The sequence below is a fragment of the Penicillium cataractarum genome, assembly GCF_028827025.1.
Source record: "Penicillium cataractarum strain IBT 29864 chromosome Unknown utg000004l, whole genome shotgun sequence".
NCBI lineage: Eukaryota > Fungi > Ascomycota > Eurotiomycetes > Eurotiales > Aspergillaceae > Penicillium > Penicillium cataractarum.
In genome coordinates, this window is record NW_026622740.1 from 1738617 (window position 1) to 1764936 (window position 26320).

The 26320-nt window shown below is 48.8% G+C and overlaps 11 protein-coding genes across 11 annotated transcripts; 4 read left to right on the forward strand and 7 right to left on the reverse strand.

Annotated features, from left to right (window-relative positions):
• Nucleotides 1-344: 344 nt before the first annotated feature.
• N7496_005177 (histone H1/H5 family protein) lies at nt 345-1671 on the reverse strand (the record flags this gene model as incomplete). Its single annotated transcript, XM_056698106.1, has 7 exons — nt 345-461; nt 558-737; nt 800-888; nt 1043-1173; nt 1306-1328; nt 1484-1509; nt 1605-1671. 7 exons carry the CDS (start codon nt 1669-1671, stop codon nt 345-347), a joined length of 633 nt encoding a protein of 210 aa, XP_056556631.1.
• Nucleotides 1672-4432: 2761 nt separating this feature from the next.
• On the reverse strand, nt 4433-5890 carry fen1 (multifunctional nuclease RAD27; the record flags this gene model as incomplete). Its single annotated transcript, XM_056698107.1, has 5 exons — nt 4433-4954; nt 5044-5605; nt 5665-5669; nt 5740-5825; nt 5878-5890. The coding sequence occupies 5 exons, from the start codon at nt 5888-5890 to the stop codon at nt 4433-4435; spliced, it is 1188 nt and encodes a 395-aa protein (XP_056556632.1).
• A 328-nt stretch (nt 5891-6218) lies between these two features.
• On the forward strand, nt 6219-8625 carry N7496_005179 (Transcriptional activator of proteases prtT; the record flags this gene model as incomplete). The annotated part of the gene is made up of 4 exons (XM_056698108.1): nt 6219-6478; nt 6582-7425; nt 7482-7758; nt 7808-8625. 4 exons carry the CDS (start codon nt 6219-6221, stop codon nt 8623-8625), a joined length of 2199 nt encoding a protein of 732 aa, XP_056556633.1.
• Nucleotides 8626-9205: 580 nt separating this feature from the next.
• On the forward strand, nt 9206-10719 carry N7496_005180 (acyl-CoA dehydrogenase; the record flags this gene model as incomplete). Its single annotated transcript, XM_056698109.1, has 4 exons — nt 9206-9407; nt 9482-10397; nt 10483-10592; nt 10673-10719. The coding sequence occupies 4 exons, from the start codon at nt 9206-9208 to the stop codon at nt 10717-10719; spliced, it is 1275 nt and encodes a 424-aa protein (XP_056556634.1).
• A 602-nt stretch (nt 10720-11321) lies between these two features.
• Nucleotides 11322-12264, forward strand: N7496_005181 (putative ubiquitin conjugating enzyme (UbcD); the record flags this gene model as incomplete). The annotated part of the gene is made up of 5 exons (XM_056698110.1): nt 11322-11365; nt 11464-11509; nt 11700-11729; nt 11849-12032; nt 12125-12264. The coding sequence occupies 5 exons, from the start codon at nt 11322-11324 to the stop codon at nt 12262-12264; spliced, it is 444 nt and encodes a 147-aa protein (XP_056556635.1).
• A 1631-nt stretch (nt 12265-13895) lies between these two features.
• Nucleotides 13896-14129, reverse strand: N7496_005182 (uncharacterized protein; the record flags this gene model as incomplete). Its single annotated transcript, XM_056698111.1, has 1 exon — nt 13896-14129. The coding sequence occupies one exon, from the start codon at nt 14127-14129 to the stop codon at nt 13896-13898; it is 234 nt and encodes a 77-aa protein (XP_056556636.1).
• Nucleotides 14130-17072: 2943 nt separating this feature from the next.
• On the forward strand, nt 17073-18475 carry N7496_005183 (epoxide hydrolase family protein; the record flags this gene model as incomplete). The annotated part of the gene is made up of 4 exons (XM_056698112.1): nt 17073-17359; nt 17427-17967; nt 18055-18130; nt 18213-18475. The coding sequence occupies 4 exons, from the start codon at nt 17073-17075 to the stop codon at nt 18473-18475; spliced, it is 1167 nt and encodes a 388-aa protein (XP_056556637.1).
• A 510-nt stretch (nt 18476-18985) lies between these two features.
• N7496_005184 (uncharacterized protein) lies at nt 18986-19168 on the reverse strand (the record flags this gene model as incomplete). Its single annotated transcript, XM_056698113.1, has 1 exon — nt 18986-19168. The coding sequence occupies one exon, from the start codon at nt 19166-19168 to the stop codon at nt 18986-18988; it is 183 nt and encodes a 60-aa protein (XP_056556638.1).
• Nucleotides 19169-19193: 25 nt separating this feature from the next.
• Nucleotides 19194-19838, reverse strand: N7496_005185 (uncharacterized protein; the record flags this gene model as incomplete). Its single annotated transcript, XM_056698114.1, has 1 exon — nt 19194-19838. The coding sequence occupies one exon, from the start codon at nt 19836-19838 to the stop codon at nt 19194-19196; it is 645 nt and encodes a 214-aa protein (XP_056556639.1).
• Nucleotides 19839-23265: 3427 nt separating this feature from the next.
• N7496_005186 (uncharacterized protein) lies at nt 23266-23685 on the reverse strand (the record flags this gene model as incomplete). The annotated part of the gene is made up of 1 exon (XM_056698115.1): nt 23266-23685. The coding sequence occupies one exon, from the start codon at nt 23683-23685 to the stop codon at nt 23266-23268; it is 420 nt and encodes a 139-aa protein (XP_056556640.1).
• Nucleotides 23686-24539: 854 nt separating this feature from the next.
• N7496_005187 (oleate hydratase) lies at nt 24540-26208 on the reverse strand (the record flags this gene model as incomplete). The annotated part of the gene is made up of 2 exons (XM_056698116.1): nt 24540-25611; nt 25661-26208. The coding sequence occupies 2 exons, from the start codon at nt 26206-26208 to the stop codon at nt 24540-24542; spliced, it is 1620 nt and encodes a 539-aa protein (XP_056556641.1).
• Between the last annotated feature and the right edge of the window lie 112 nt (nt 26209-26320).

Consider the following 26320-nt stretch of genomic DNA (forward strand, 5'->3'; position numbering starts at 1 on the left):
ACCCACCGCAAGACGCCATCCCTTCGACTTTGGAGTTAAACAAAAGACAAAGCCCATCATAACAAAGATATTCCCAGAAAAAAAAAAACAAGCACGAGAGTAAAAAGGGGGAAGAACAAAAGAAAGACCATCAAAACCATCAAGGCTATTCATAGTCAGAGCCAGAGGTAGAGTCGAGCCACCAATATTCGAGGATTGTCGAAAAATGGCAGGGAAAGAAATTACAGCGGAAGAGAAGAAAAACACCATAGGGAATCAAATCGCCCTCCCGAAAAGACAAAAGCGCACGTGAGAAAATGGGAGGACTACATCGAGTCAAGAAAACAAGACGCGATGTTGATCCTCTATTTCTTGGGGGTGGCACGCTTCTTGGTGGCGGGCTTGGGAGCCGCTGTGGTCTTGGTGACTCGGCCAGACTTGGTCTTGCCAATGACCTTGGGCTGCTCAACGATCGCCGGAGCCTGGAGCATGGAATGTTAGTAATTGGAAGGGTGAAGGGGGACAAGTCGACGTCACGGTTGGTGGTGAGTTCGAACAGGGCAATAGGGCTAACATACGGCAGCGGTCGTGGTCTTGCGGGCCTTACCAGAGTTGGCCTTGGGCTTAGCAGCGGTGGTCTTCTTGGTGGTGGTGGCCTTCTTGGCCGCAGAGGCCTTGGGGGTAGCGGCAGCCTTGGTGGCAGTCTTCTTGGGAGCAGAAGTAGTCTTCTTGGTGGCAGTGGCCTTGGCGGCAGGCTTCTATTCAGGTTGTGAGTAATGGGGCGACGATGATATGCGCCAGCGAGTTTGAGATTACTTACCTTGGCAGTGGTGGCCTTCTTAGCAGCAGGCTTAGCGGCGGGCTTGGGGGCAGGCTCCTTCTTAGCCAGCTTCACGGGACCAGAGGGACCTATGATAGGACGCGTCAGCAAACGATCATAACATTTAAGGACGAGCAAACTCCCGCGCACTATTACAAAAACAAAGACATTCACATGGGATGAGAATGATCTGATGCCAAGTAATGCGCGCAGGGAATCAGCCAGGATCAATTGACAACTTACCCTTGGGCTGGGTGAACTCGCCCTTCTCAACACCAGCCTTGATGGCCTTGTTGAACTGGGCATCGAAGGTGGCCTGAGACGCGACGTTGATCTTGTTGTTCGCCGACACATACTTCTTAATGGCCTGGCGGCTATAATGGGGGGCAGTTGAGTCAGTACATGGTCCTCAAGAAAAATCAAATCATCACGCGCTAGTCCAAGCTCCGGGTGGGCGACCAGAGAAGCGCGCCGACGAGATGTTGCGCACAACAGCAAACACATACCTGGAACCATTGCGCTCTTTCAGCTATTGACAGAAAGGCCAGTTAGCAAGGTAAAAAAATAAATAAAAGCCATCCCTATGGATGTGGTGGCTGGATGCAAGCCTTGGACCGGACGTGTCACGGTCGGGCGCGCGACCCGAGATCACAACAAGCCGGGCGGCGGCGGTGATCTACTCACGTTGACAATAGCATCCTTGATCATATCTATATGAATGGAATCAGCAGACGTTCGCGACACAAGCGATGTGCAATTTATTTCTACGCGATTTGGGACGCGTGCAGGATCAGAAGAAACATACCACGGTAGGAAGCGTGAGCCGGGGCGGCGGCCTTCTTGGTCACGCTGGTTGCTTTCTTGGGAGGCATGGTTGAAGATGGGGGAAGGTGTTGTGTGTAATGTAGATTGGAGAGATGGAAGGATGTATAGGCAGCAAGACCTAGACGAATGAAAATTGAAAAGTGGGTGGTGTGGTGGGAGAAAGGAAAAGAGGAAGAAGAAGCAGCAAGCGGAAGGGTGGGAAGAGCAGCGGGGCATCCGCGATTTATAGGCGGCTGGTGTTGACACAAGATCACCCACCCCCGGGCGCCTTCGCACGGGTCGTTTTCCCTTCGCGTTCTGATATTTTATACTCTTATCATACTGCTTGTTTTGATTGCTCTGCTAGCTACTGCTTTACTCTTCTTTTTTAAAAGGGTTATTGAACCTGTACCCAGCTCGTGCTCTGGTTTCTTGACTATCCTGTTACTGGCGATTCTCGCCTTGCGAAATGGTTGGCGCGCATTCCCCCCAGATGGCAGAGGCAAAGAGACGAGGGGGACACTCCATTCTCGCGCCTTTAACGACGATCGAGTCTGCAGTCTATTGTCTGCATTTTCTTCACCGTACAAATGTGCCTTCTCCACCCTCTGTGAAATAGGTCCTAGTCTCTCCCAAAATGACCAGAAATCGCGCACTCTATCTGCCAACTCAATCTACCGTACTTTGCAGCACGATGGACCAACTCTATATATTTCTCTCCTATAAGCACGTAGATCGCCTTATTCCCCCATGATCGCCAAGGGGCCGTTTGTCTTCTGCTTTTATTTCTCCCCCTAGAGCTTAATATGGCATGGACACATTCCACTGGAACCGGAGGGGAACGACCTGCCCGTGGAACTCCTTTCCGTCTACACGCAATACTGGGGGCAAGGCAATGGAATCTTCCTCCTGTGTGAACCTAAAAAGAAGGACAACCGGGAACAGTTATCCACTAGGAGTAAGGTAGTCACCATTCGTTGTTGCTCCCGAATCCATGCCTAGATACTGTAGGTACCCAACGGTCATGATTCGGTTTATCGGGTCAATATTAAGAGTGGCACACCAATAATCACGCTTTAAATAACTATATAGTATTACTATAGCATATGTATATTCTAGAGTTTCCACAGTCATGATATACTTCTCAGCTGCGTCCGATGTTGAAGCTTCCTCCTTGCGTGTGCCTCGAGGACCTGCAGCCGTCACGAGGCACATGCGTTGGCACCCCCGCCAACTGGGAAAAAAAAGCCTGGGCCACTTGGTCCATGGTACGCCGCTGTGACTCGATGATGTCGTGACTTGGACGGGTAGTACTGGGAGAGCTGATTGGGGATATGGGCGACTCCCGGAGATTTTGTCTGATATCGTGGTTGTCGGAGGATGCTGTGACCTGCTCTAACCCTAACTGCTGCCTTCTTGCTGACCGCTTGCTCTACTTACCCCGTGATCTCCATCTACCTCTATTGCCAACGTGATCACGATTACGGGGGATTTTTAGGCTTGATGATGCTAGTTAGGCTATCTATAAGCAATAATTATTGAATTATGATATTATATTCTCTATACCACCCTCTATCTATGTAAGCGGAGCTATACGCTTTGCAAGACCGTGTGGCAAATGGGGGACATCACGAAGGGGTAACCCGATATATATCTCGACGGACAACCAGGCATCACTACGAGTCGGCATGCTCCTCCCCTTAAATTCACTAGATCAATAATTTTAGACCAATAGAATCAAAGATTAATGTGTAATCACCGTTATTCTCCACTGATCGCTGTAACTGCTCACGCATCCACTACGTGCCCCGGGCCACCAGTTGATCTGGCGTCGGTCTTGAATCAACCCAACCACCAGCTCTACGATCTACGGGCCAAACACCCCAAACTACACTTACTATACAATATTGAACATTTACATCTGAATAAAGATCGCTGAACACTTTCTCCCATGTTCTGACCCGAATCAAGGCTGGAAATCAACCCGTAAGCACGCAGTGAGGGGGAGATCACGATGCCCGATCTGGCTGCTCGCCCGCATCGAATCAAGGGACTCGACGGATGAACAACTGATCCTACACCACACAATGATATTTTATCATTTGAAAATAGATCATAAGTTTCCCATGAATGATGAAAATACAAATTTATGGTCTTTTAATCATTTACAACATTTGTTGTTGAGATCGCTGGTGCTATGTTCTCGACCCATCCTCGGGTCTATCTCGCTTAGCCCGGCTCGATCTATACAACTGCACCACATTGAACTCCACCCTTACGACGACCACCAAGGTTGTATGCAATTAAAACCATGTAATTCAAACAAGAAATGACCATTTATTATGTATCTCATCATTTTTGTACAATATATGGGCCTGTGGGGGTAAGGATCAGTCTAAAGAGTAGGTGTCTTTTGTACCACGTCACAGACATGATCTTCTGATCCTACAAGCGCAACCATGAATAGACATATGTGGTATTTGCAGGTAGATGGAAAATTGCAAGAACTACCTGTTTATCTGAAAAATATTTCATTTTTCGCTGGTATGAGATGCTAGACTCCATGCCATGGATCAGGGTGATCGGAGTGGCCGGACGGAATCACTCGCTGCCCAGTGTCCACCCCCGGACCAAGATCATCAGAAAAAGAACCACCATAGAGGGAAAACACAAACCGGTAAACTCCAACGCCTAGCTCGTAGGAAGATCGAAAACATACACAAAATTTTTTTATCCGGTTGGACAAAGGGAGACGCTGTTGAGACATCTCTGAAAGGGCTCCCGCGTCGCAGCCCCCATGTCGCAAATCATCAACCGAGGACCGAGAATCTAATTCGCACCACGGGGCTTAGCCTTAGCCTCCTTCTTAGCTTTGGCCTCGTCCTTCTTGCGCTTCTTCTGCTCTTGCAGCTTCTCGTCATGTTTCCGCTTGAGATTAGCCTTCTCCGCCTCCGTGCGTGCGACCGGCTTGAAGAAACCCTCCAACCGGGACTGCTGCGCACTCTTGAGATTCTTGGTCAAGCGTGCGGCACCGTTACGCACGCGGTCCTCGTTGAAGCCCTTGTCTGTCACTAGGAATTCTACTAGAGCCTCTACGTCCGGTGCCTCCCACTTGAAGTCGCAGGCTGGGTCGTTCGCGTCGCGCACGTCCGGGTTGGCGAACAGCTCGCGTGCGTCCTGGTATGGCCAGTCTTCGGGGATCACGTATTTCTTCTTTGGGTCATTGTTCATGAACTCGGTTACCTTTTCGAGGCTGCCGTGTTCGCGGATCAGGGCGAGAGCGGTGCTCGGGCCCACCTTGGGGATGGGCTCGAGATAGTCGCAGCCGAGGAGGATGCAGAGGTCAATGAACTGGAGTAGTCGAATTCATGGTGTGGTTAGCACAAATTGGATAGGAGTTTCCACGTGAGACAGTCATTGGGGTCGCATTCAAAGCATACCTGATTGCGGTCCATGTCAAGCCCTTCCATCGCCTTGCTTAGGTGAATCTCTTGAATGGGCTCCTTCCGTTGCTCACTAAACGTCAAGTGGCGCAGCAGAATCGGTGCCTCGAAACACAAGGTATCCATATCCTCCGACGCAGCAGCGTAGACCTTGCCCGCGCGCGCCAGCACGGCGCACTGTGCCTCGGCCTCAGTGGGCGCATCGATGTAGGGAATGCCCATCAACTTCAGCAGCTTCTTGCACTCGGCGTTGTGCTCGCGGGTTACCCGCACCGTCCGCCGCGAGAACTTTTCGATTTCCTCAGCGGTACCGGTCTCCTTGGCCTCCTCGTGTGCCTCAGCTGCTTCCGCCTTGCGTGCGCCTCGCTTGGCCAGTTCGCCGGACTTGAGCTTGGGTGGGGCGCCGTCGAAGACGTAGAGGGGCTTGATGCCGTTGTCGACCATACGCAGGGTTCGGTAGAACATGCCCATCAGGTGCGAGGTTGTCTCGCCAGACTCACTCATGAGCTGCTGGCCTTCGGATCGCACGGCGATTAGGAAACTGTAGATGCTCATGGATCTGTGCTGGGTTAGCGGGACTGGTTCGTGGGACTATCGCATCGCAAATTGTAGACGTACGCATCCTAAATCGCACTGAAGTCAGTCATTTTGGGGGTCAAATAGGCTAGTTTTTTTTCTTGGAATTCGACTCACAATTGCGACCTTGCGGCCGAAGTGATTCTTGATCTCCCCCGTCTTGATCGCATCGGGGGCATTTTCGGAGATGACTTGGTAGAGATCTGGTACTTGTTCAGCAGGGATTCAGAACTGTAATTCATGGTGCACACTCACTCTTAATACCCATCTTGGCTGATTGTTGGGTGAATGCCGGTCGAAGTCGAGAGTTGCACGGGACGCAGTTCTCAAGCTACCGGACCTTCCTACCACGAGAGTGACGCGCTCGCCGCTCAGACGCGCGACGCCATTTAAACCTAATACGGACTAGCGTTGTTGATTACATGATCAAGGAACTGGACTCCACTTTTCCACGAGCCTTTCCACGTGACCGGCGCCGAACCAGGGCCATTGCTGCCTCAGGCCACAATTTAATCGGTCGAGAACCGGAGCCCCCCAACCCCGCCTTTCTGCTTTCCCCGGAGTCTACTTTGCGGGATGAGGTGCAACTTTTCAGCATGAAGCGGAATCGCATCCATTTCGAGGCCAATGGTGATGCGTCGCCCACTTCGCCGCCAGGGGGCTTCACGCCGGAGGACCAACGACAGGCGCATGTCCCGAAGATCTCCCGGAGGATACGCGCATGCACGGAATGCAAAAAGCACAAGGTTCGATGTGATATGAAGGCAGGCGAGTCGACATGCTCGCGGTGTCGGCGCATGGGTCTGGAGTGCGTGGTCAATAAGAGCCTGCAGACGTTGTTGGAGGATGAGGCCGAGTGAGTTAGCCCTAAGTGCCCATGTGTCTCCGGAATTCGTTTCTGCGGGATTCTGTGTATTGCTACGAGAATAATGCTAATGTCATTACTTGGTGAATTCTAGTTGGAAGACCATGATCGAGCTGGCGATGACCGACCTGCTTAGGAAGTCACAGCTCCCGGAACTATCGTACTATCAGGCCGGCGGCGGATCGATCGAGACGCCTTCGAAGAAACGGGGGCGCAAAGATTCAACGGTGTCGGTGGACGAATCTGGCCATGCCTTGGGGCATCACAGCAAGAATAACTCGGCAGATACTACGGCAGGCCGGTTGACGGGATCCAATTCGTCTAGTTATGCCTTTTCTCAACAACAGCCGCAATATAAGATCGACCGTGAGGAGACAAGTGCGACTTCGCTCGTGACCGCTCCTATGGGAAGTCTATATGAGGTGACACAGTTGAGTGAGAACCGTGAGAATTCACCGAGCGATGATTATGCGCCGGACCAGGCCCTGGTGACGGATTTCATCTCGCGCGGCGTGGTTGATCTCCAGGAGGCTGAGGAACTGTTCTACCACTTCGATCAGGTCCTCAACAGATACCTTTGGGACGGAGCATTGCTGGCACACAAGGATTTGACATCCGCTCGGAGATCATCTTCTATGCTGTCCGCTGCCATTCTTGCGGTGACGGCGCTTCACATGCCCACTAAGGAGCGAACATTCGATACTTGCTACACAGAGTTTGCAAAATTGGCGTCTGAATCGATGCTTGGACATCACCATACCATGGATGACATCCGGGCACTATGTATCGGGGCTTTTTGGCTTGCAGACGTGAGCTGGAAGCTCTCGGGCTACGCCGTTCGCATTGCGACCGAGCGCAATCTGCATCAATTCTTCCGCAAAGCTGTCCAGGGCTCTCCTGAACACAAGGAGCAAGCTAGATTATGGTACCTTCTATACGTATGCTTTCCTGATTTCGCACACAGTCTGTTCTAGATTGCTGACTACTACCGCAGACCCTCGAACACCACTTCTCCATCGCCTACGGCCGACCTCCCATCATCCACGAAGACCCAGCCATCACACAACACAATACATTCACGCAATCACCCACGATATCACAAGGAGATCTAAGGCTACACAGCCAGGTTGATCTGTTCATTGTCCTGACCCGTATATACTTTGCATTCGGTCCTGACGTGGACCTCGAGGTCCCCGAGAGCGAATTTCCAAAGATCGACCAGTATGACCAGGAGTTAGGAGATTGGAAGTCAGCATGGCTACCGCGTCTTGGTATGTCACTCAGATACCTGGTTTAAAGCATGTGCTAACTCGATATTAGCTGGGAGCCGGCACGTTGGCGCATACCCATACAAAGCCGTCTACATGCACTACCACTTTTCTCGACTTCAGTTGAACTCGGTTGCCCTCCGAACATATCATTCTTCTACCTCCTCCAAAGCGATGTCGCCCGAGCGCAGGAAACGTGCCAATATTGCCATTGAATCGTCGATCGCCACCCTCCAGGTGGTTCTAGATGAGCGAGACATTCAGCGTGCTCTGGTCGGTGTACCGCTATACCTCCACAGTATGATTACCTTTGCGGCGGTATTCCTCTTGAAAATCGCCGTCAAATCATGTTCCAACCAGTGTGGCCAGGGCCAAAGCACCTCTATCTCTTCAGCCGGCCTGATCATTGACATTCCCTACGTGCGGATCTTGGTTGGGCGCATCGTCGAGGTGATGGTGTCCTGTAGCCAACGAGCCAGCGAGCGTCATTTAAGCCATCACATTGCTCGCGGTCTGCGAAAGATGCTCACTGGCCTCGAAGAGTGGGAGAAGCGGAACGGTACCCAGCAGTCAGGCGGGCCCACTCCCCAGTCAGAGACCTCCTCGCTATTCAAGCCTGTCATTATCCCTGGAGCTCAAATACTCGGTGAGCGAGATACCATCCTGAACCATCCGCCTCCGTTGTTGGGTGTGGCACCACTATCAGCCGAACGCAGCAACGGGTTCGATCCGGGTCTTGGACTGGCCAAGGACGAGCCGGGGCTTTCAGAAGGCTCGATGGACCCGATGATGGCGGATCTGTGGGGATTCGATGAAGAGTATTTCCCCACGGGCGTGTTTGATTTCCTGCAGAGTCAGATGCCAGCGTAATGGAGAGCTGTACAGCTGCATGCTGGCTGGCACTTGTGACTCTCTTCTTGGATAATGTTCTTCTACTACCCCCTTGTACATAATACTTAGTACCGGCGTCGGAAAACCATAATTGTCTAGCTGAATATAGGCAAATACATACTCTAGAAATACATATGCCATCAGGGTCCCAGTTCCACTTGTATGCTTCCCGCCGCATGTACTTACCCTATGTGTGCTGGCACCGGTATCCCTCCGTATGCCGAGTCTACCGAGTACAGAAAAGCACACAAGCACCGAGAAAGTCCGAGCCGGGGACCAGACAAATAATCAAGGCACACAAACTCGGGCAATTGATCGAATCGTCTAGCGTAATACCACCCCCGCCCCGATTAAACTCGGCGCGAGCGACCCCGGATCTTTTCCACATTCCATAGCGGTCGGTGATTTGCAGGTCCCAGAATTGCCGAGGTTCTCCGGCGGCTAGCGCATATTTGATTGAGCTCCCCCGCAACAAACCGATCGATAACCTCGTTGCAGACCACTTTCTCCGCTCCCCTCTTTTCATTTTGTTTCTGCTTATAATTTTGTTCTTGTGAAAATGATGAATCGCTCTCTTCTTCGCGCGGCGACGCGCTCGCTCCAGGCTAGTCGTCCCGTCGCTGGTCGTCGGTATGCTTCCTCGGCGGTGTTTAACTGGGAGGACCCCCTCGCTGCGGAGGAGCTGTATACGGCAGAGGAGTTGGCTATTCAAGATACTGCGCGACAGTATTGTCAGGAACGATTGATGCCTCGTATTCTGGGTGAGTATCTTCAATTGATTGGCTGTTACTGTGCTCGTTCGGCATTGAAACTAACAGTGACTTCGCATGAATAGAGGCCTACCGTAACGAAGACTACGACCGCAAGATTTTGGAGGAGATGGGCGAGCTCGGCCTTCTGGGTGCCTCAATTGAGGGATACGAGTGTGCTGGCGTCAGCACCGTGGCCTCGGGCCTGATTACCAAGGAGGTTGAGCGCGTGGACTCCGGATACCGTTCAGGCATGTCGGTGCAGAGCTCATTGGCGATGACGGGTATCTACGAATTCGGTACAGAAGAGCAGAAGCAACGATTCCTCCCCGGTCTGGCCAAGGGCAAGCTGTCCGGTTGTTTCGGTCTGACCGAGCCAAATCATGGCTCCGACCCTGGCTCCATGGAAACCGTGGCCCGCGAGCACCCGACACAGAGGGGCACATACCTGTTGACCGGCAGCAAGACGTGGATCACCAACTCGCCCATCGCAGACCTGGCATTGGTTTGGGCCAAGCTGGAGACGACGGGCAAGATCAAGGGATTCATCGTTGAGCGCTCGCGCTGCCCGCCTGGTACCTTCGAGACCCCCGCTATTAAGAATAAGAGCGCCTTGCGTGCGTCCATCACCGGTATGATTCACATGGACAACTGCCCCGTTCCGGCGGAGAATATGTTCCCCGATGTCGAGGGTCTGACGGGCCCGTTCACTTGCCTGAACAGCGCTCGTTTGGGAATTGCTTTTGGTAGCATGGGTGCCCTGGAGGACTGTCTTGCCCGTGCTCGGGAGTACAGTCTCGAGCGCAAGCAGTTCAAGGGTAACCCGCTGGCTAAGTATCAGCTTGTTCAGAAGAAGCTGGCTGATGCGGCGACGGATGCTGCTTATGGCACGTTGGCTGCGGTTCAAGTCGCTCGTCTCAAGGATGCTGGCAAGGCTACGCCGGAGATGATTTCTATGATTAAGCGCCAGAACTGCGACCGGGCTTTGGCCAACTCAAGAATGTATGTTTTCTTTTTTCTTGCCTGTTTCAGGGATCCTTCGTTGCCTGGTCTTGAAACGAGATGCTAACTCTCTCATGCTTGACAGTCTCCAAGAAATCTTTGGTGGTAATGCTGCTAGCGACGAGTACCACATTGGTCGCCATGTGGCCAATCTGTTTGTGGTGCAGACCTACGAGGGTCAGAGCGATATTCACGGTATGTGCATTGCCATCCATGCCCAATCCTGAGGCTGGGGTTCTTTGGGCCGAAAGCTGATTATTTTCTTTTTTCCTCAGCGTTGATCCTAGGCCGGGCCATTACCGGCAAGCAGGCCTTTGTTTGAAGTGAGATTTGATTATATTGCACGGAGTACTACGTATTGCATCTCTTTTCCCTGTACTCAGGGCTATAAACTTGTATAGAATCATTTTCAGCATGGAAGAAACCGGAGCGCGGATGCCTTCCCCATCGGGACAAGACCAGCGCCTCACCCGCACGTGACATCATCGAGGGGCTAAAAATTCAGAAATTTGAGGCATCAACTTTTGAATACGAAAACCACATATGATCAAGCAAATATTTTATTCTGTAAATCCCAACTTCTGACGAGTATAAAGGCCATATGCAGTATATACATCGCAGATTACATCCCGTAAAAAGACCGAATACAGACCAAAACCCCATCGAGACCAGCCCCTAGGGTCCTCGTGAAAAATACAGCACTGGGCGGCATGTGTCATAGTGTGGCGCGTATTGGTAATACCCATCAGACACCCGCCCGCCCACATTTCCCCCTCTTTCTTCTTCTTTCTCTTCTTCTTTTCCACACAAAGACGTAACCGTACGTGGAAACGCCTGACTGATCCAGTCCCCCCCTCCTCCTCGCTGACCATCCCTTTCTCTCCCAAAGTCTTCCCTTCCTACTCTCATACAACCCTCGTCGTCATGGCTCTCAAGCGCATTAACAAGGAACTCACTGATCTCGGCCGGTAAGGATCTGCCCACCACCCACCCACCGTAACCAACACTTCCTCTCCGGGGGTATCACACGAGTGACGAGAGACTGACATTTTTTTCCTTCGTATAGGGATCCCCCCTCCTCCTGCTCTGCCGGCCCTGTTGGAGATGACCTGGTATGATTTCCTGTCGTTCTTCGTCCCCTCGTTCTTGTCGGTCGCTCGGTGCCAAGTGCAGCCTTATCGTGCCGCGGGGCTGAAACAAGAACCCCCCCCTCTCAAAAAAGCGGATAATCGGATTGATCGAGGGTTGACTTGAATATGTTGATGATGTGTACTGACCAATGTCTTCTTTTTCCTTTTACAGTTTCACTGGCAAGCAACCATCATGGGTCCTGTAAGTCGATTCATTCTATTCCTTGAAACGGCGGGCTGTGGAGGGGCAGTGCAGCCCCTCCCCCGTACAGAACGTCGGATCTTGATTTACATCAACTTTGCTGACATTTAATGCTGTAGGGAGATTCCCCATACTCCGGAGGTGTCTTCTTCCTCACCATTCACTTCCCCACGGACTACCCCTTCAAGCCGCCGAAGGTCAACTTCACCACCCGCATTTACCACCCCAACATCAACTCCAACGGCAGCATCTGTCTTGATATCTTGAGGGACCAATGGAGCCCTGCTCTCACCATCTCTAAAGGTGTGTCGAATCCATGTCCGCCGTGTCAATACATTATGCCACCATCAGCGTTTTCAAAGCGAGCCTTGTTGCTAAATGTATACCCCCTCCAGTGCTGCTCTCGATCTGCTCGATGCTCACAGATCCCAACCCGGATGACCCGTTGGTTCCCGAGATCGCACACGTTTACAAGTCGGACCGCCCACGGTACGAGGCGACGGCTCGTGAATGGACACGCAAGTACGCTATCTGATCGGCAATTATTCAACAAATCTGCCTTCCTCCTTCCTTCCGCGCGACCATGACTCGAGTCAAACCCCTGTCGCCTCTGCATGCTCTTTTATATTACTTCGTTAGATTCAGATCCTCGAAGCCTGGCGTACCGTGGTCGTAGAAACTTTGTGATGGTTCCAAATTCGTCTTCGTTGTTTTCTGCGTCTTCGCCGCTGTTTATGTTTCTCTTGCCTTGTGTGTGATGCGCGCGTACCGCTTTGCTACGTCTTAACCCATTTTTTGCGTATCTCTCGTCTGTGTGTGTTATTTAACTGGGACATGGCATATTCCAACGATCATTATGACCAAAAAACTCCTGCATATGGCATTTTTTCCTTCGTCCCTCGAGGCTTCGGGGGTATTGTGGCTTTCATGATATTTCTCCCCCGGGTTCGTCTATGCTTTTTTTTCTATTCCTATTTGAAAAGAAACAAAAAAAAGGAACCGGAACATTCACGAGAAGAGTCGTTACATTTCCTCGGTGATAATTGCTTAGAGGATCTTCTGCCTCATTCGACAGAATCTTTCTTCACGCGACTCGTTGATGAAATGATGGCTTACTTGCTGGAGTGAATCGTTGGGACGCTGAATTTTGGGATTGAATCGACAAAGTGATATTCGTGATGGTGTGGAGAGCTTCGTTTGGGCTTGGCTTGGTGTCCTGGTTACGCTGGATTAGGCTGGCAGAGGGGGGTTGTTACGATTTTCTTTCTTGTCGTCGATAGCAATTACTAGCACAATCCAGGCAGGCCCGTCTCTGTGTGATGAACATCTTTGGTCGTAGAATGTAGTTGATCTTGTAAGGAGATTGGAATAAATGGCTAGACTTCCGCGTGAATTATGCGTTAAAAAGATTCAAAAGGGAATCAAAATGGAGGTTTACAGTGAGGAGTAGTATCAAGAGTAGTATACGTTAACATTGTTCTGGCTGGGAGGGATACTGTCATAGATCGGGGTTATATGCCATTGATGACTCTGGAAAGAACTTCAATATGCTGAAATCTGTTGCCTACAACATAGTTAGTATGCTACGTTGATGTGACTAAGACTGAAAATATAAACTATGTTGATCAATAGACTATACTCAGTAGATGAACAAGTCCTACACGCTTGTTTAAAGCACTCAGATTCATAAATCTTCCCAAAAAGTTACATGAAGTCAATAAGGCGATCTTCGCAGGAAAAAACAGGGATATTCAGTGGGAAATTTGTAATCATCATCGCGTTTCGGTTAACTTCTGCGAAAGACAGACTTGATCACATTAAAGAACTTCATAGTCTCGTACCGGAAAATCAACCATTCTGAGGGCCCCGTCGTTCGTTGAGGCCATGAGTTCTCTAGATTACGGCCGAGCTGATTCAGATTTCCTCCCGGGTCATTCTTCATTTGTTGTACGACTCGAGTTCTCCAAACCTTGCACATATTTCTAAATATGCGAGAAGGTTTCCCATGTTGGCCACGACCATAAAATTGACCACACCAACGACCAGAGCTGTGACACTGAAAGCAGTATTTGTGCCGCTCATATCGATGTTCGGAGTTGCCCATACCGCCGCACAAAATGCCAATGGAAGATAGAATATGCTCACATACGTAAGAAGCTTCACATTCTAGCCGAGGCGATTTGAGTTCCGGGTCTCACTTAGAGCGCTGGGGTTGAATAGACCATCCCGGCGAGCTTTGACAGTTTCAACCGTGTCATCAATTTGGCGCTTGACACCTTCGAGGGTGCTGCATGACTCTTCGATCTGATCGACAAGAGCTTTCAATTCTGGAGCTTGATCATCGGGGAATGGCTCGATTCGAGCCTTGTAGTAGAGATTCCATTGAGCGACATTGTCCATGATACTGCTTCGGAATTCCTGCATACATGCAAGAACCCAGAAATATTTCTTGGAGGTAGATAGTTGGTCATCATCAAATATAAGATGATGTATTTTTCCAGATCCATAAAATCTTCTCGAAGAAGATCTGCGACTTGATCCATTAGAATTAACCATCGGGATGTGAGCATTAAATATGCCTCTTTGATCACTGCAACTTCGCCGACCTGAATCTGGCCAAAATCTAGAACAGATTTCCACTGCCGAGGGAAAGTATTGCGTTCTATGAACAAATTAAACCACCTGCGTGTTTCGGGTGGACATAGCACGAGTATCGTTCCCCACTGGGAGGATAAATTTGGGCGTGAGGCCTTTTCTCCACTGGCATATCCATCTTCCGTCGCCACAAGCGTGGTGATCGCACTGCGGCGAAACCATGGAGCGCCAGGACGTACATAAAAGGGACCATGCTTCCAAAACTCTTTCCTCGAAGAAGGGAACCTATGGACGATGATCTCGTAGAAAGTGATATGGAACGCCCGGGAGGCATCAAAATAAGGGTTGACTCGGTCGCCCTCTGTTCTTTTGGTGCAGTTCATATGAAGCTCGAGAAGGCACTTTTGATACCAAGGTGTTGAGGTCCAACGACGAGGTTGTCCCTTTCAACTCTGTAGGTGTTTCCGGGGGCACGTATCCGAGTACGTTTTTCTGAAAGACAGCTGTTCTGGGAGAGGTCGATCCGAACCTTGTATTATTAGGCACGCACCGCGCTTCCAATATCTGCTTATCACCGTCCTCGATCAAAGCAGTAAGTGAATCTCTCGGCAGGGTATCTGTAGACTCTACCCTGGGATCCGTCCTTGAATGATGGATTAGCAATGCGACCATACAAATCTGAGATCCAAATGCCCTACCTTGCAAGTCCGGTTATAGTTGCATCGGACTTAGGAGTCTGATATAATCTGGGGATGGGTCCTTTCTCATCTGCTACCGAAACGAATAATGGCATTGTTCTAACGGGCGCAGGTGCCCTCCAATCCTCCATGGACCGACGGATGATAGGGTTATGTTGAACCAGGTGTGGCTTATTTAGCATAGGCGAGGATTCCGTGGAGTGCCTTCGTGCGCTCCTTAGAGGCACTTCCATTGTCATTGACATGGCCAATGAGGGGGTTTTCAAGTCTCAGAGCTATGGGGCCTATGTGAATTTACATATAAGGTCAATGCAAGAACTCATTACTAAGGGTACTTTGGTCACCTCGTTTGGGGGCTATTTCGTCGCAACAAATCCAGTGTCGATGTGTGATTACTGTGCATGATCACGAGAAGCGCTAAGCTTGTGCTGATTTTGTTTACATTAGCGCCGGCCTCAGCCGCCTCTGTCAATCCAATCAGTGCAATTTGCTAGGCTTCCTGCAAGGCGCGTTTCAAGGAGATTTTAGGCTGGCAGACCCCGCCCTGTTCATTAATAACGGATTAGCGTGAATTAAGGAAAGAAACCGATATAAGTAGCGCTCTCGGTAAATGGGGTCTATGAACCACCTATTATATAAATTAGAATAGTATATAGTGATAGAAATACACATAGTAAAAAAGCTAATATTAATAGTCTAATCAAGACTAAATTTAGGAATGTACGTTATTTAATTAGCCGAGAACGGACGAATAATTTAGTGTACTAGTGCTACGATTATTATAAATAAATAGCGCTAAAAAAGGTAATAGCGGGAAGCTAAAATCAGTCGTGGTAGTATAGCGGTATAGAGAGTTTAATTTAAGTAGACTTAATAGCATAAGACCGGCGCTTAAACATAAGTCTAAGGAATAGCTATACCTAATTAGTGCGTATCTATATTACAGATAAAAGAGAAGCGTGTCTACTCGGACCTATAGGTATAACGGCTCGTAGAATCTCGATACCTATCGATAGCCTTACCTCCCCTCTTATAATTAGAGATCTATAACTAAGTTTCTAGTGAGTTTTTATTTTATTTAAAAAGGTAAAAACAAAAACATATAATAGCTATACTATAGCGATGTTCACCTATCTAAATATGCTTCACCGAGAGGGGTGAACCCCTACCCCAAAACGTGCCTAGCGAGGAGGTTCGGGCTATTCCTAACAATTATGGTTTCGCCCCATCATATCATCGGTCTGTCAGTGTCCACTTAAGGGTCTATGAATCCTTCGATTATAAAGACCAATGCGGCGTCTGGAAGACCTACGTGCGTTCGGCGTTCGGCTTTCTGAAATGAACATGGATGGGAGGTCCTTATCGTCACGTGATGTCATCCCGTATATGTGAGACACTATTCAAAATGGGGCACTATATGTATTATTAATGAAGATAGCCCAAGTGGATGCAGAGGGTTGTGCACTTGTCCCAACCGATACAGCGCCACCCTTGTCCACAGAAACCGACGGGCTGTGAGGACGGTTCTCTCCCGCGGTCATCAAGGAAACGATGGGACCAGCAGAGGGCGTATGAGACAGAAGCTCTGTCGGGCGATAATCAAACTTCCGCAAGATTGTCGTGGAATGCTTATACTATCTAAACTAACCTAATCGGGACAGTAATTTGTCATCATCTTTGATTAGTTAACTAGTTAACTAGCTAACTACAGTACTGTACCAAGAAATCACTCGAACCATGTACCATCTAGCCTCCAAGCTCAATGCATACTAGTATGTAATTTGTAGTGCGGACGCTAGCGCACTCTGAGGCTGAAAGTGACAATTAGATTCGTACATTAGTATCCAAGGTGACGGGACAGGCCAAGCTACAGATCGTAGCAGGCAATTTAGTGCTTACGATACTGCACGATTCATGCATCCAATAATTTGTCAACCCAGCCTACCAACTTTGAAGCTAATTTCCTACTGAGGGGTACAAATACTGCTGCAGTCCCAACCTCAACCCTTATTCCGACTGTCCAAGGAGAAGAGAAAGGTACAAATTCAATATGCGCGTGTCTTGGGCGAAACTGCTTGCTCTGAGCTGCCTTTACGAGGTCAGCCAGGGAAATCCCGTTCAATCGAAGGATGGATATCAGTTGCAGCCATTTCACATAGATCTGTCATCAAGGGTGCCTCGGATGCTGGACCAGATCAAGAGAACAGAGCTACCAGCACACCCTGTATACGTCAGTACGGGAACTTCAGCGGGCATCAGTTTGAGTCTCTTGGAAAGCTTCCGAACTGAATGGTTAACCAGCTTTAACTGGACTCGTGAGCAAAAGGACATGAACAAGTGTGTCTTTACATCCGACCCATGGTGCTTGTCCCAGGGAAGAGCATATTACTAAGACTTTCAACAGATTCAACCACTACACAGCCGTAATTGAAGGGCTGAAAATTCACTTTATCCATGAAAAGTCGAAGGCTCAAGATGCCATCCCCCTGCTTCTCGTCCATGGCTGGCCTGGTTCTTTCCTAGAGTTTGTGCCCATCATCAACGAACTTACCGAGGAGGCAATCACAGCGACCGGAAAGAAGGTCTCATTTAATGTGGTTGTGGCCTCTCTGCCCGGCTTTGCGTTCTCTTCTGTGCCGCCAGTGGATTGGACCGTGGCAGATACAGCCCGTGTTTTCAACACCCTGATGACGAAGGTCCTTCACTATGACACATATGCTACCTTTGGAACCGACTGGGGTGCAGGTATTGCGTACAGCATGTATGATCAGTTCAACAGTACTGTCCGCGCACTTTCTCTGGACTTCCTACCATTCTACCCTTATACTTCGGATCAGCTCGCTGCTGAGAACATCACTCTAGCGCCCTTGGAGGAATTCGAGCAGGCCGTTGCAGAGGAGTGGACCAATTCAGGCGAGGGTTATTTTATCGAACAGACTACCAAGGTAGGTACAATGGACCTCTGAAACGGTCACTACCGTTGTTTATTTTACAATGCACCGGTCATTAACATTCTGCCTAAAAATGACTAGGCCAACACAATCGGCCTCGCACTCTACGACAACCCAGTCGGCCAGCTTGCCTGGATAGGAGAGAAATTCGTCAACTGTGAGTTGATTCATTTATCCCTAGAACTATCCCTGTCGATCCAAAATGTAATGCGGTTGAATCGACTGACAATGATTTGTAGGGTCCGATCCAAACGCTGGAAAATCACCTTCAGTGCTCACCCACAATGAGATTCTTCGTGGTGTCTCTCTCTACTACCTCACTGAGAGCTTCGCCTCGTCTGTTATAATTTACCAACAGAACCCCAATGGTTTCGCAACTGTGTACACCAAAGCGAACAACGACGCCCCTTTACTCTTCAGTGCGTTCAAATATAACGTTGGGTTTTGGCCTCCCGCGGTGGTCGCAAAGACTGGAAACCTGGTCTTCTATAGCAGTGAGTAATCTCGCCTACTTGAGACTTTGAAAACGAACTGGCTGACTGAGATTTATGTGACAGACCACGAATCTGGTGGCCATTTCCCCGGTCTTGATAACCCTCCTGCGATGCTGGAGGATTTACGCGAGATTGCGACTTATTGGTCTGGATAAGTTGGATACAAAGCCACCAATAATAACGGCGCTGGTGGGGAAAATGAGGCGCACCATCTTGATATATGAAGGATACCTGCTTCTATAGTTTAATTCTCTGCGCCTTTAAAGGAAAGACGAGCGAAATACCGGGAGAAATTTTCTGTTGGGACAGGTGCATAGTAATTTGGGTTTGAGCAGCCCCGAACATAAGATGTATCAGAACACGTTCTACAATAACCAAAGCTAGTCGCAAGATTCATTGGCACCATACTGTAGATCCTAGCACTGACTGTGAAACCACAGTTCCTTCACACAACCAGTCTCGGTCTAGACTATCCGATAATAATAAATACCATGGTAGTTAGTCCAAGACCTTCATAATCACATATCCAAGGAAACTTGCTGCCAGTAGCTCTTTGAAACCTTCTCCGGATCCTCGCTATTTGCAACGTTGATCCAGATGGGTGGAAAGTATTTCATCCTATATGATGCATCCCGAATAGTGTGGTCCAAGACAAGCACAGCATTCCGTTGCAGCAACCAGTCGATATGGGCCCCAGACATTGCAATAACATGAACCCCCAGAGGGTCACCTTTCCTTCAACTTTTCTCTCTTAACCCGCTGCTTCTTTGAATTCCGATCCGTCTGGCCCATCCACTTGCGTAACATTTGCAGTGAGCGTACCCACGTAGGCCGAATACCCTTAAATCGGGTTGAACATGCCACGTCCATGACCTGCGCGAAGGCAATTTTCTCGTCGGCTGACACCAAGCCTGCGTTTTCCACTTGATTTCGGAGGAATGTCCACAGGAGCGTTCGGTCCCATCCACAGTCCTCTAGTAACGCGAAGAGACCGGCGGCGCAAAAGAACTGCCACTCACGAATGGCGACTACCAGAGGAACAATAAGTTGACTCGTTTCGCGAGGCCAAAACTTGAGCTTCCTCGGTGGACGCTTGTTAGTCCTTGCAGCATAGGCAGCTCGAACATATTCTATTAGCTCGGGATGAAGTCTCTCGAAATGGTGAAGATAAACCTCAGCAGGTTGCGTCTCGAAAGAAAGTAAAGACCAGTTGGAGGAGAAGTATTTAAGTGTATATGGGAGAGCCAGAAGATGGAGAATAGGATTGACGATAAAGTATGCGGGTAGGCCGATGACATTGCCATAAATTGACTCTATGAGAAAGCTTATGGTACTTAGAAATGTGTCGATGGCATCTCGCACCGAAGCCATGATTGGAAAATGCGGGAGTGTGCACTTCATCAAAAGGGTTGCGACCGGACAGCGAAACCAACGGAATCTATGTGACTTTTATTGATCAAAAGACAAGCAACAATACTAAAAAGGCATTGCTTCTCATCTGCACGGAGGAAGTGGAAATACGAGAAGGCGCAAGACACTTGTCTATTCTGACTTAGCAAAGATTAAAAGTCCAGCCAAATACGAGCGGCACGACCACAAGAAGAGAAGTAGGACCGAGCGTATAATATTCCGCAGGTTTGCTCAACCGTCCATTCCATCCGGTTCACTTGCTGCAACTGCAACGCTTTTTCTATCATGCCAATATCCACTCGGCTGAGAAACATCTTCTCCAAACTGAGGAGAAATAAAAGCAAGCAAAAGACCAAAACCCAATCTTCACTGACCAACAACGCCTCAGCAAACCTCGAAAGTTACGCAGATAAAGAAAACGCTATTCGAAGCTTCTCGTCAAGGCGATATAGTCTCTGTGACAGAGATTCTCCAAAATTCGGGAGCAACTCCAGACGGAGAATCATCCTTGCGCGCAGCAGCCTCCAACGGTCATGCAGATATCGTCGTCCTCCTCCTGCAGCATCGGGTAGATCCCGACAAACTCGACAGCGGTGGGCAAGCCGCTCTGCACAAGGCAGTTATCCACGGCCATGGCAAGGTTGTTCGTCTACTGGTCGAGAATGGCGCAGACCCGTTTATAGGTACTGCGCCCATTTTGCGTTTTGCGGAACTATTTTGGAATGAGCGGCCGTTGGAGTTGCTGCGAGAATTGGTCCGCAAACACCACCCCAAAAGATTTGAGCAGGAACATCCCACATCAGTAAAGCGGCCTACAGAGCCAGCAGTGAGGCCAAAAGACAAGAAGGCTCCAGTTTAACCATCCGAAAATTTTACCAGAATCTCCACCGCATCTCCAAGTGAAGATCGTTGGCCAGATCGGATTTTTATCTCAAGAGGGGAAAGGTTTAGCCTCGCGCCATCTGATCCAGCGTATTGGAATTGACTCTTTATAGCGAATACTATCAGGTGGATTTCAGTCTCGCAGCATAGTAAATTGGCCCAGTGATTTGCTGTTTGTGTCTTGTTATCTGATGCGGCAAGCATTTCTGAGATATGAGTTCCAGCACGGGTTTGGGCCCATCCCATTAGCCTTGTTTGGCGTAAGGACGGATTCTAGGATTGTGTGACAAATATTCAACAGTTTATAGAGGCTGGGCCCTTTTTGATCGAGCCAACTCTCCTGATATTACTCCCGACCTTTCAAGTAGATTAACGTGTTTTTCAAACGTACCAAATAGCGATACCTACAATTCTAGAGTTTACCCAGCATAAAGGCGCCCGACTACAGTAGCCCTTCGAGTCCACGTTCTCCTGCCTAGTCTCAAGTAACAGCTTGACAGCTACCTTATAGCCATAATAGCCAGCCCAGTATAATCGTGTGCAGCGGTTCGAGTCCTTTAAGTCTACATCCACCCACCCCGTCTCAAGCAGCAGCCTTACCACAGATTCATACCCACTCTCTGCGGCCAAACACCTTTAGCAGATATTTACCTCCCCACGCAAGGACTGGATCTTGAAAGATTGTAAAGCAAGAACTCTGATAGAACGCGGGTTCTAAATCGAAGACATTGCTTATGGTGCTGCTGGAAACCGATAATTCTGATCGTAAGGTGAAGAGCTGTAGGCGATGCAGAAATGGTATCGTAGGACTACTGCAGTACCGTTGTTTTTACACTACACCATTCCTGTAGCAAGAGCCATTGTCAGAAACGAAATCCTGGAGGAGCATATAGCAGACGGAAAGGTAACTATGAGCCGAAGACAGTGACAAAGGTAATCGTCCCAGCGAATGACAAGAAACTACAAAAATGGATAAAAACAAAAACATACAACAGCCAGGATTCGCATGTGGTCACCCACCATACTACTAACTGGCCGGCGTGTGGCTTAAGTACGGCTGAGCGGACGGGAAGCCCTGTTCTCCACACCCTATGGTCGTATGTATGAGCCAATCCTGTAATTGAATCTATATTGTTTCACAAACTTCAATGTGTCCAAACATGACTCCCTTCCCGGAATCGCTCAAGGTATGGCGTTCCCTCTGGCCTGAACATGAATCAGGGAATCGGAAAAACGAGTGGCATAGCTTGTCACTTTTAACCCAGAATGACTAACCTGATTATTAATTGAAATTGTGGTCCAATTCCTTGAATACATGCTTGAAAGAATTGTGTACTTCTCATCGATTGATCAGATAATAGCAAGAATCTTGTTAAACTCGTCAAACACCTCAGCATCAAATATCTCCGTAATATTTCCTCCATCAGGGTCCCAGAAATTGAGGCAGCTGCAAACGAGATTGGCCATAGCAAATCCGGCTTTCCGAGGAACGCAAGTCTTTGCAATAGCGATTAGAGTGCTCCGAACCTTTTCCGCATCCTGGATGTAAAGCTGAGCTACGGGTGTGTCGTCATCTTCGTCATCTCCCGTCGCGACAATTGCCTCGTGATATCCTAAGTTGATTTCCAATCAACTTGGAAATTCGTATAGATGGCACTGGAATTATTTCCGATGCTGCGGCTTCATTCTTGACTCGCTACAGCCTCATATCGCAACAGTATTAACGAGCCTTAATAATGTATCGGAGGACCAGGCTTAAATTCTACCTGTAATATAAGAACCACGACCTGCCTAGAACTTACCTTTTGCCCTTTGATCTTGCTTACGTATTTCAGGGGTTGTTGCTTATTTCTTTATCTTTTGCATGTAGTAATGATAGGCCGCAACTCGGCATCTGCGCCTTCTTGCCTGTACTTCATGAAGCTGAGCGAGCAATCTGATTTTTCATCGAAGTAGTCTTACCACTTGAGTGGTCAACCTAATCGGATTTTCGAGCATTAATCACGTTAATATCCGTCGTGGTATCAATACCTAAAGGCGGAGTGAATATATACATCTACGATGACTTCAGACGCTCGAATATCTCAGGGAACGCAGAAACGCCAATTACTCGGCGGGGGAGCACATTGAGAGCTTCATATTCTTATTATTGCCGATCAATCCACCCCTGGTGCTAATGCCAACATTTCTTGCTCTCTCCAGCCGGCTGCTTATACACAAACAATGTGTTTCAAGCTCGTCGTACTGTATTACCAGATGACTGTAAACAACGACGAATCGAGTATAGCGTCGCGGTCAAACTGAATTCGAAGACTACTGTATGATAGGAAACTGTATGCATCTGGTACCACAGTGGTATTGCGCAGAAAAAGGAGGATTGCGCCTAGATGCAAGACGTACAGTACAAGCGAAATCAATCGCAGCGTCTATGTCATCTTGGGGACAATCTCAAAATAGTTACTAAGGCTGATGAAATGGCCACAATGATCATGCAGTCGAAGGCTTGCTAGAAATCAACTTGACCCTCCTTCTTTTTCTTGGCCCCCATCTCAACGATCTCTTTTTCATCAAGATTGCAAATGATATCCAGGACATCAAGATGCCCATCGTTCTTACTAGTGCCGCGATAGAAGGACACAGCTGAGCAATATTCTTCTGGTGAAGAAACTCTGTACGACAGGGCATCCTCCTTGATGACCTCAAGTACTGTCATATTATCGGAGCCAACGATGTCATTTTCCACATCTGCACCCATATGGTATCGCGCCCACACAGCATCACCGTACCTCCCATCACGTAAAGCATTGACATACAAGTGAGCCCAAGGGTCATTTGCCGATTCAAAACGGCCTTGTTGAATATCACGGATTGAATAATCCAGGAATAGCTTCTCCGTCAGCCGATCTTCTGGAACTTTTGAACCCATAACTTAATCATGTCAGCTTGTCTTCAGGGACGAGAAGGCGTGTATAGATTGCTGTTACCTCTTCAGACTTGACACAGATTATGCGACAGGATATGAAATTAGTATCTGAATAGTGGGAGTGAAAGAAGGGAAAGTTGTGGAAGAGCCTCCTATGAGGGTGGGCTAACGCCATCTGACCGCTTGCACTTCAATCTGTCTCGTATCTGTGGCCCCCGATCCTGCCTACAGGGCGAGGCGCGCCGTGGGGCAACGAAAGATACCAGGACTAGAGGATTGGAGGGCAAAAATGCTCCTCTGAATAATTCTAAGCAGCCAACCCGGCGGCGGCGATAGAAGCACCCAGTTGTGCATCGACGATACGCCGTTCTGGTTCCTTCCGGGATAAGACCCAAACCCCGCTTCTTGAAGGCTTGAACACGGTCTCTCAAACTGTACGACGTAGTTTTGGGTCCCGGCGGCATTTTCTTCATGGTAGCTACTAGCAAAGGTAACGGTGGAGCCTGGAAGTGGAAGGCCACATCCTCCTTACGCGCCTCTGTCGCAAAATAGAGACATAGCGTAGGGCCTACTACGTTCGCCCTTGGGTAGGTATTATATAGCTTCCTGACAGTCCCTTTTGGTGGTCTCTAGTATATCCTCTTCTCTCTCTAGGTTGCCTATCTTCTGCGTGCCTCGACCTGGCTGTTTCGATCAGACTGCCATAGCGTATCCCCTTATTTACTAGGTGAGTTTAAGGTGAGCGCCGCTTTAGCGTCGCGCGAAGATTAAAGATATATCATCTATCCAACCCCCTCAAGGTCCGGACGATAGCAGCTTACACTGGGAACACAATGTTATCGACAATAAAGTTCTATTTATTTCCAGAAGAGCATTCTCAGTAGGCTCCTGGTTGTGCAGCCCATATGATCATTTTTACCATTTGGCAATGGTATGCCCATCAGCTGCGACGTCGCAATCTGCGCAGTGCGAATTCCATAGCTCATGTCCACACAACTATACCAGGGAATTTCCACAAACTGTCCCACTAAGGCAAGATGCGAAGTATTTGGAGGTATCACCTCAGGGCGGTCCGTCATAGAGCGGACCAGTAACGGAGAGCTCATTCGAGGCATGAGACGAGGAACGGAGATAGTATCATGAACCATGGAGTGGTAATCAAGATGCCCAAGTACTTCTGTGATAACTTGGGCACCGGAACAGGCTTCCATCGGTTTCTGTACATAGTTTCCACTGGCTTTGGGGAATAGGGCAAACCCCCAGATGACGCGAATGTTTTCAGGCTGTTGGCTGAAGACTGGCTGCATAGGTATGCATAAGCGGAGTTCCCAGTTGCTTTTAGGCAACAAAATATAGGTTCCGGCTTCTGAGTGAGTCGCTACCGAAGCTAGAAACTCCCAAAGACATGTGTCTGCGGTGGTAACTGTGAAAGAAGCTAAGGTCGAATCGTCCACGCGGGTACAAAAGTTATAGGGGTTACCGAATGCGTCGCCATGAGTAATGAGCTCTAGCCATATTGTCCAATTCTCATCATACTCTTCATCCGGCTCGATTGATCGAGTAGGAGGAGGGTAATCATCCGTCCCGGCCGATGAGCCCGAGGTAGTGGATCCCAGCGTTAGGATGACTATGTCGTGTGCACCCATTTCCATTGTGATATGAGATTTCTTTTCAAGAACATTCAATCTCGAAATTTTTTGCCGGCCGCCTTGCCCGGTGGTGGTATCAATATCTCTGACTTTGGTATCAAAGTGGAAGTCAACGCCGAGGTTTCGAAGGTAGAGGTATATAGGTAAATAAACCGACTCATTCTGATAGTATCCAGTGATATCTAGGCAAGTGAGGATGCTCAGATGATGAAAATCTCGTAGGTATTGTCGTAGAGCTCGTCTAAACTCGATGACACTGTGCCTGGGTTGGAAACCAAATCTAACAGCGTAGCGTGAGTTCAGCTCAATCAAGTCGGCAATTTACTTACTGAGCGGTCCATATAGTCCAAAAAACACTTCGGAAAAAGCTGTTGGGCATGAAGTCCTGTATATGGGTTCTTTCCAGGCCTTTCTCGCTTTTTAGCATCAACAGAGCCAATTTTATACGGCACTTGACACTCAAACCCAGGCCTTTCAGAGATATCAACTCTCTGCTGTTGGAATTTTGAACGAGAAACTTGGTTGGACAATGGTGGCCTGCAGGCATGTGATTGGATGATTTTTTTCTGATATCGTCCAGCACGGTGTACCCATGAGACTGTTCTGAGGGAATAGATGCAAGAAGCTTCAGTAAAGGTGCTCCTACTGGAACTGGCAAACATCCTGCGAATTGATCATATCCATGGACGGCGTCACCGATATGGTATAAAGCTGCTTCCAAGGAAACGTGCGAATCCAATATATGCACGTTGTGTGGTAGTAAATTGGCACGCTGTATCAAGTACACCGCGGATGCTAGAGATGTAGTTCCGCTTCCGAGGATCCAGGCCTCGACTGTAGGCTGAGACTCGTTATTCTGCGCGTATGTTTCATCCATTGTCCAGAGGTAACAAACGGAGGCGGCGGGAATTTGAAATGCTAAAGGCGTACTGATACTGTTGCTATTTCTTGTTCAATGGAGCGGGAATATCACTTTGGAAGGTAATATA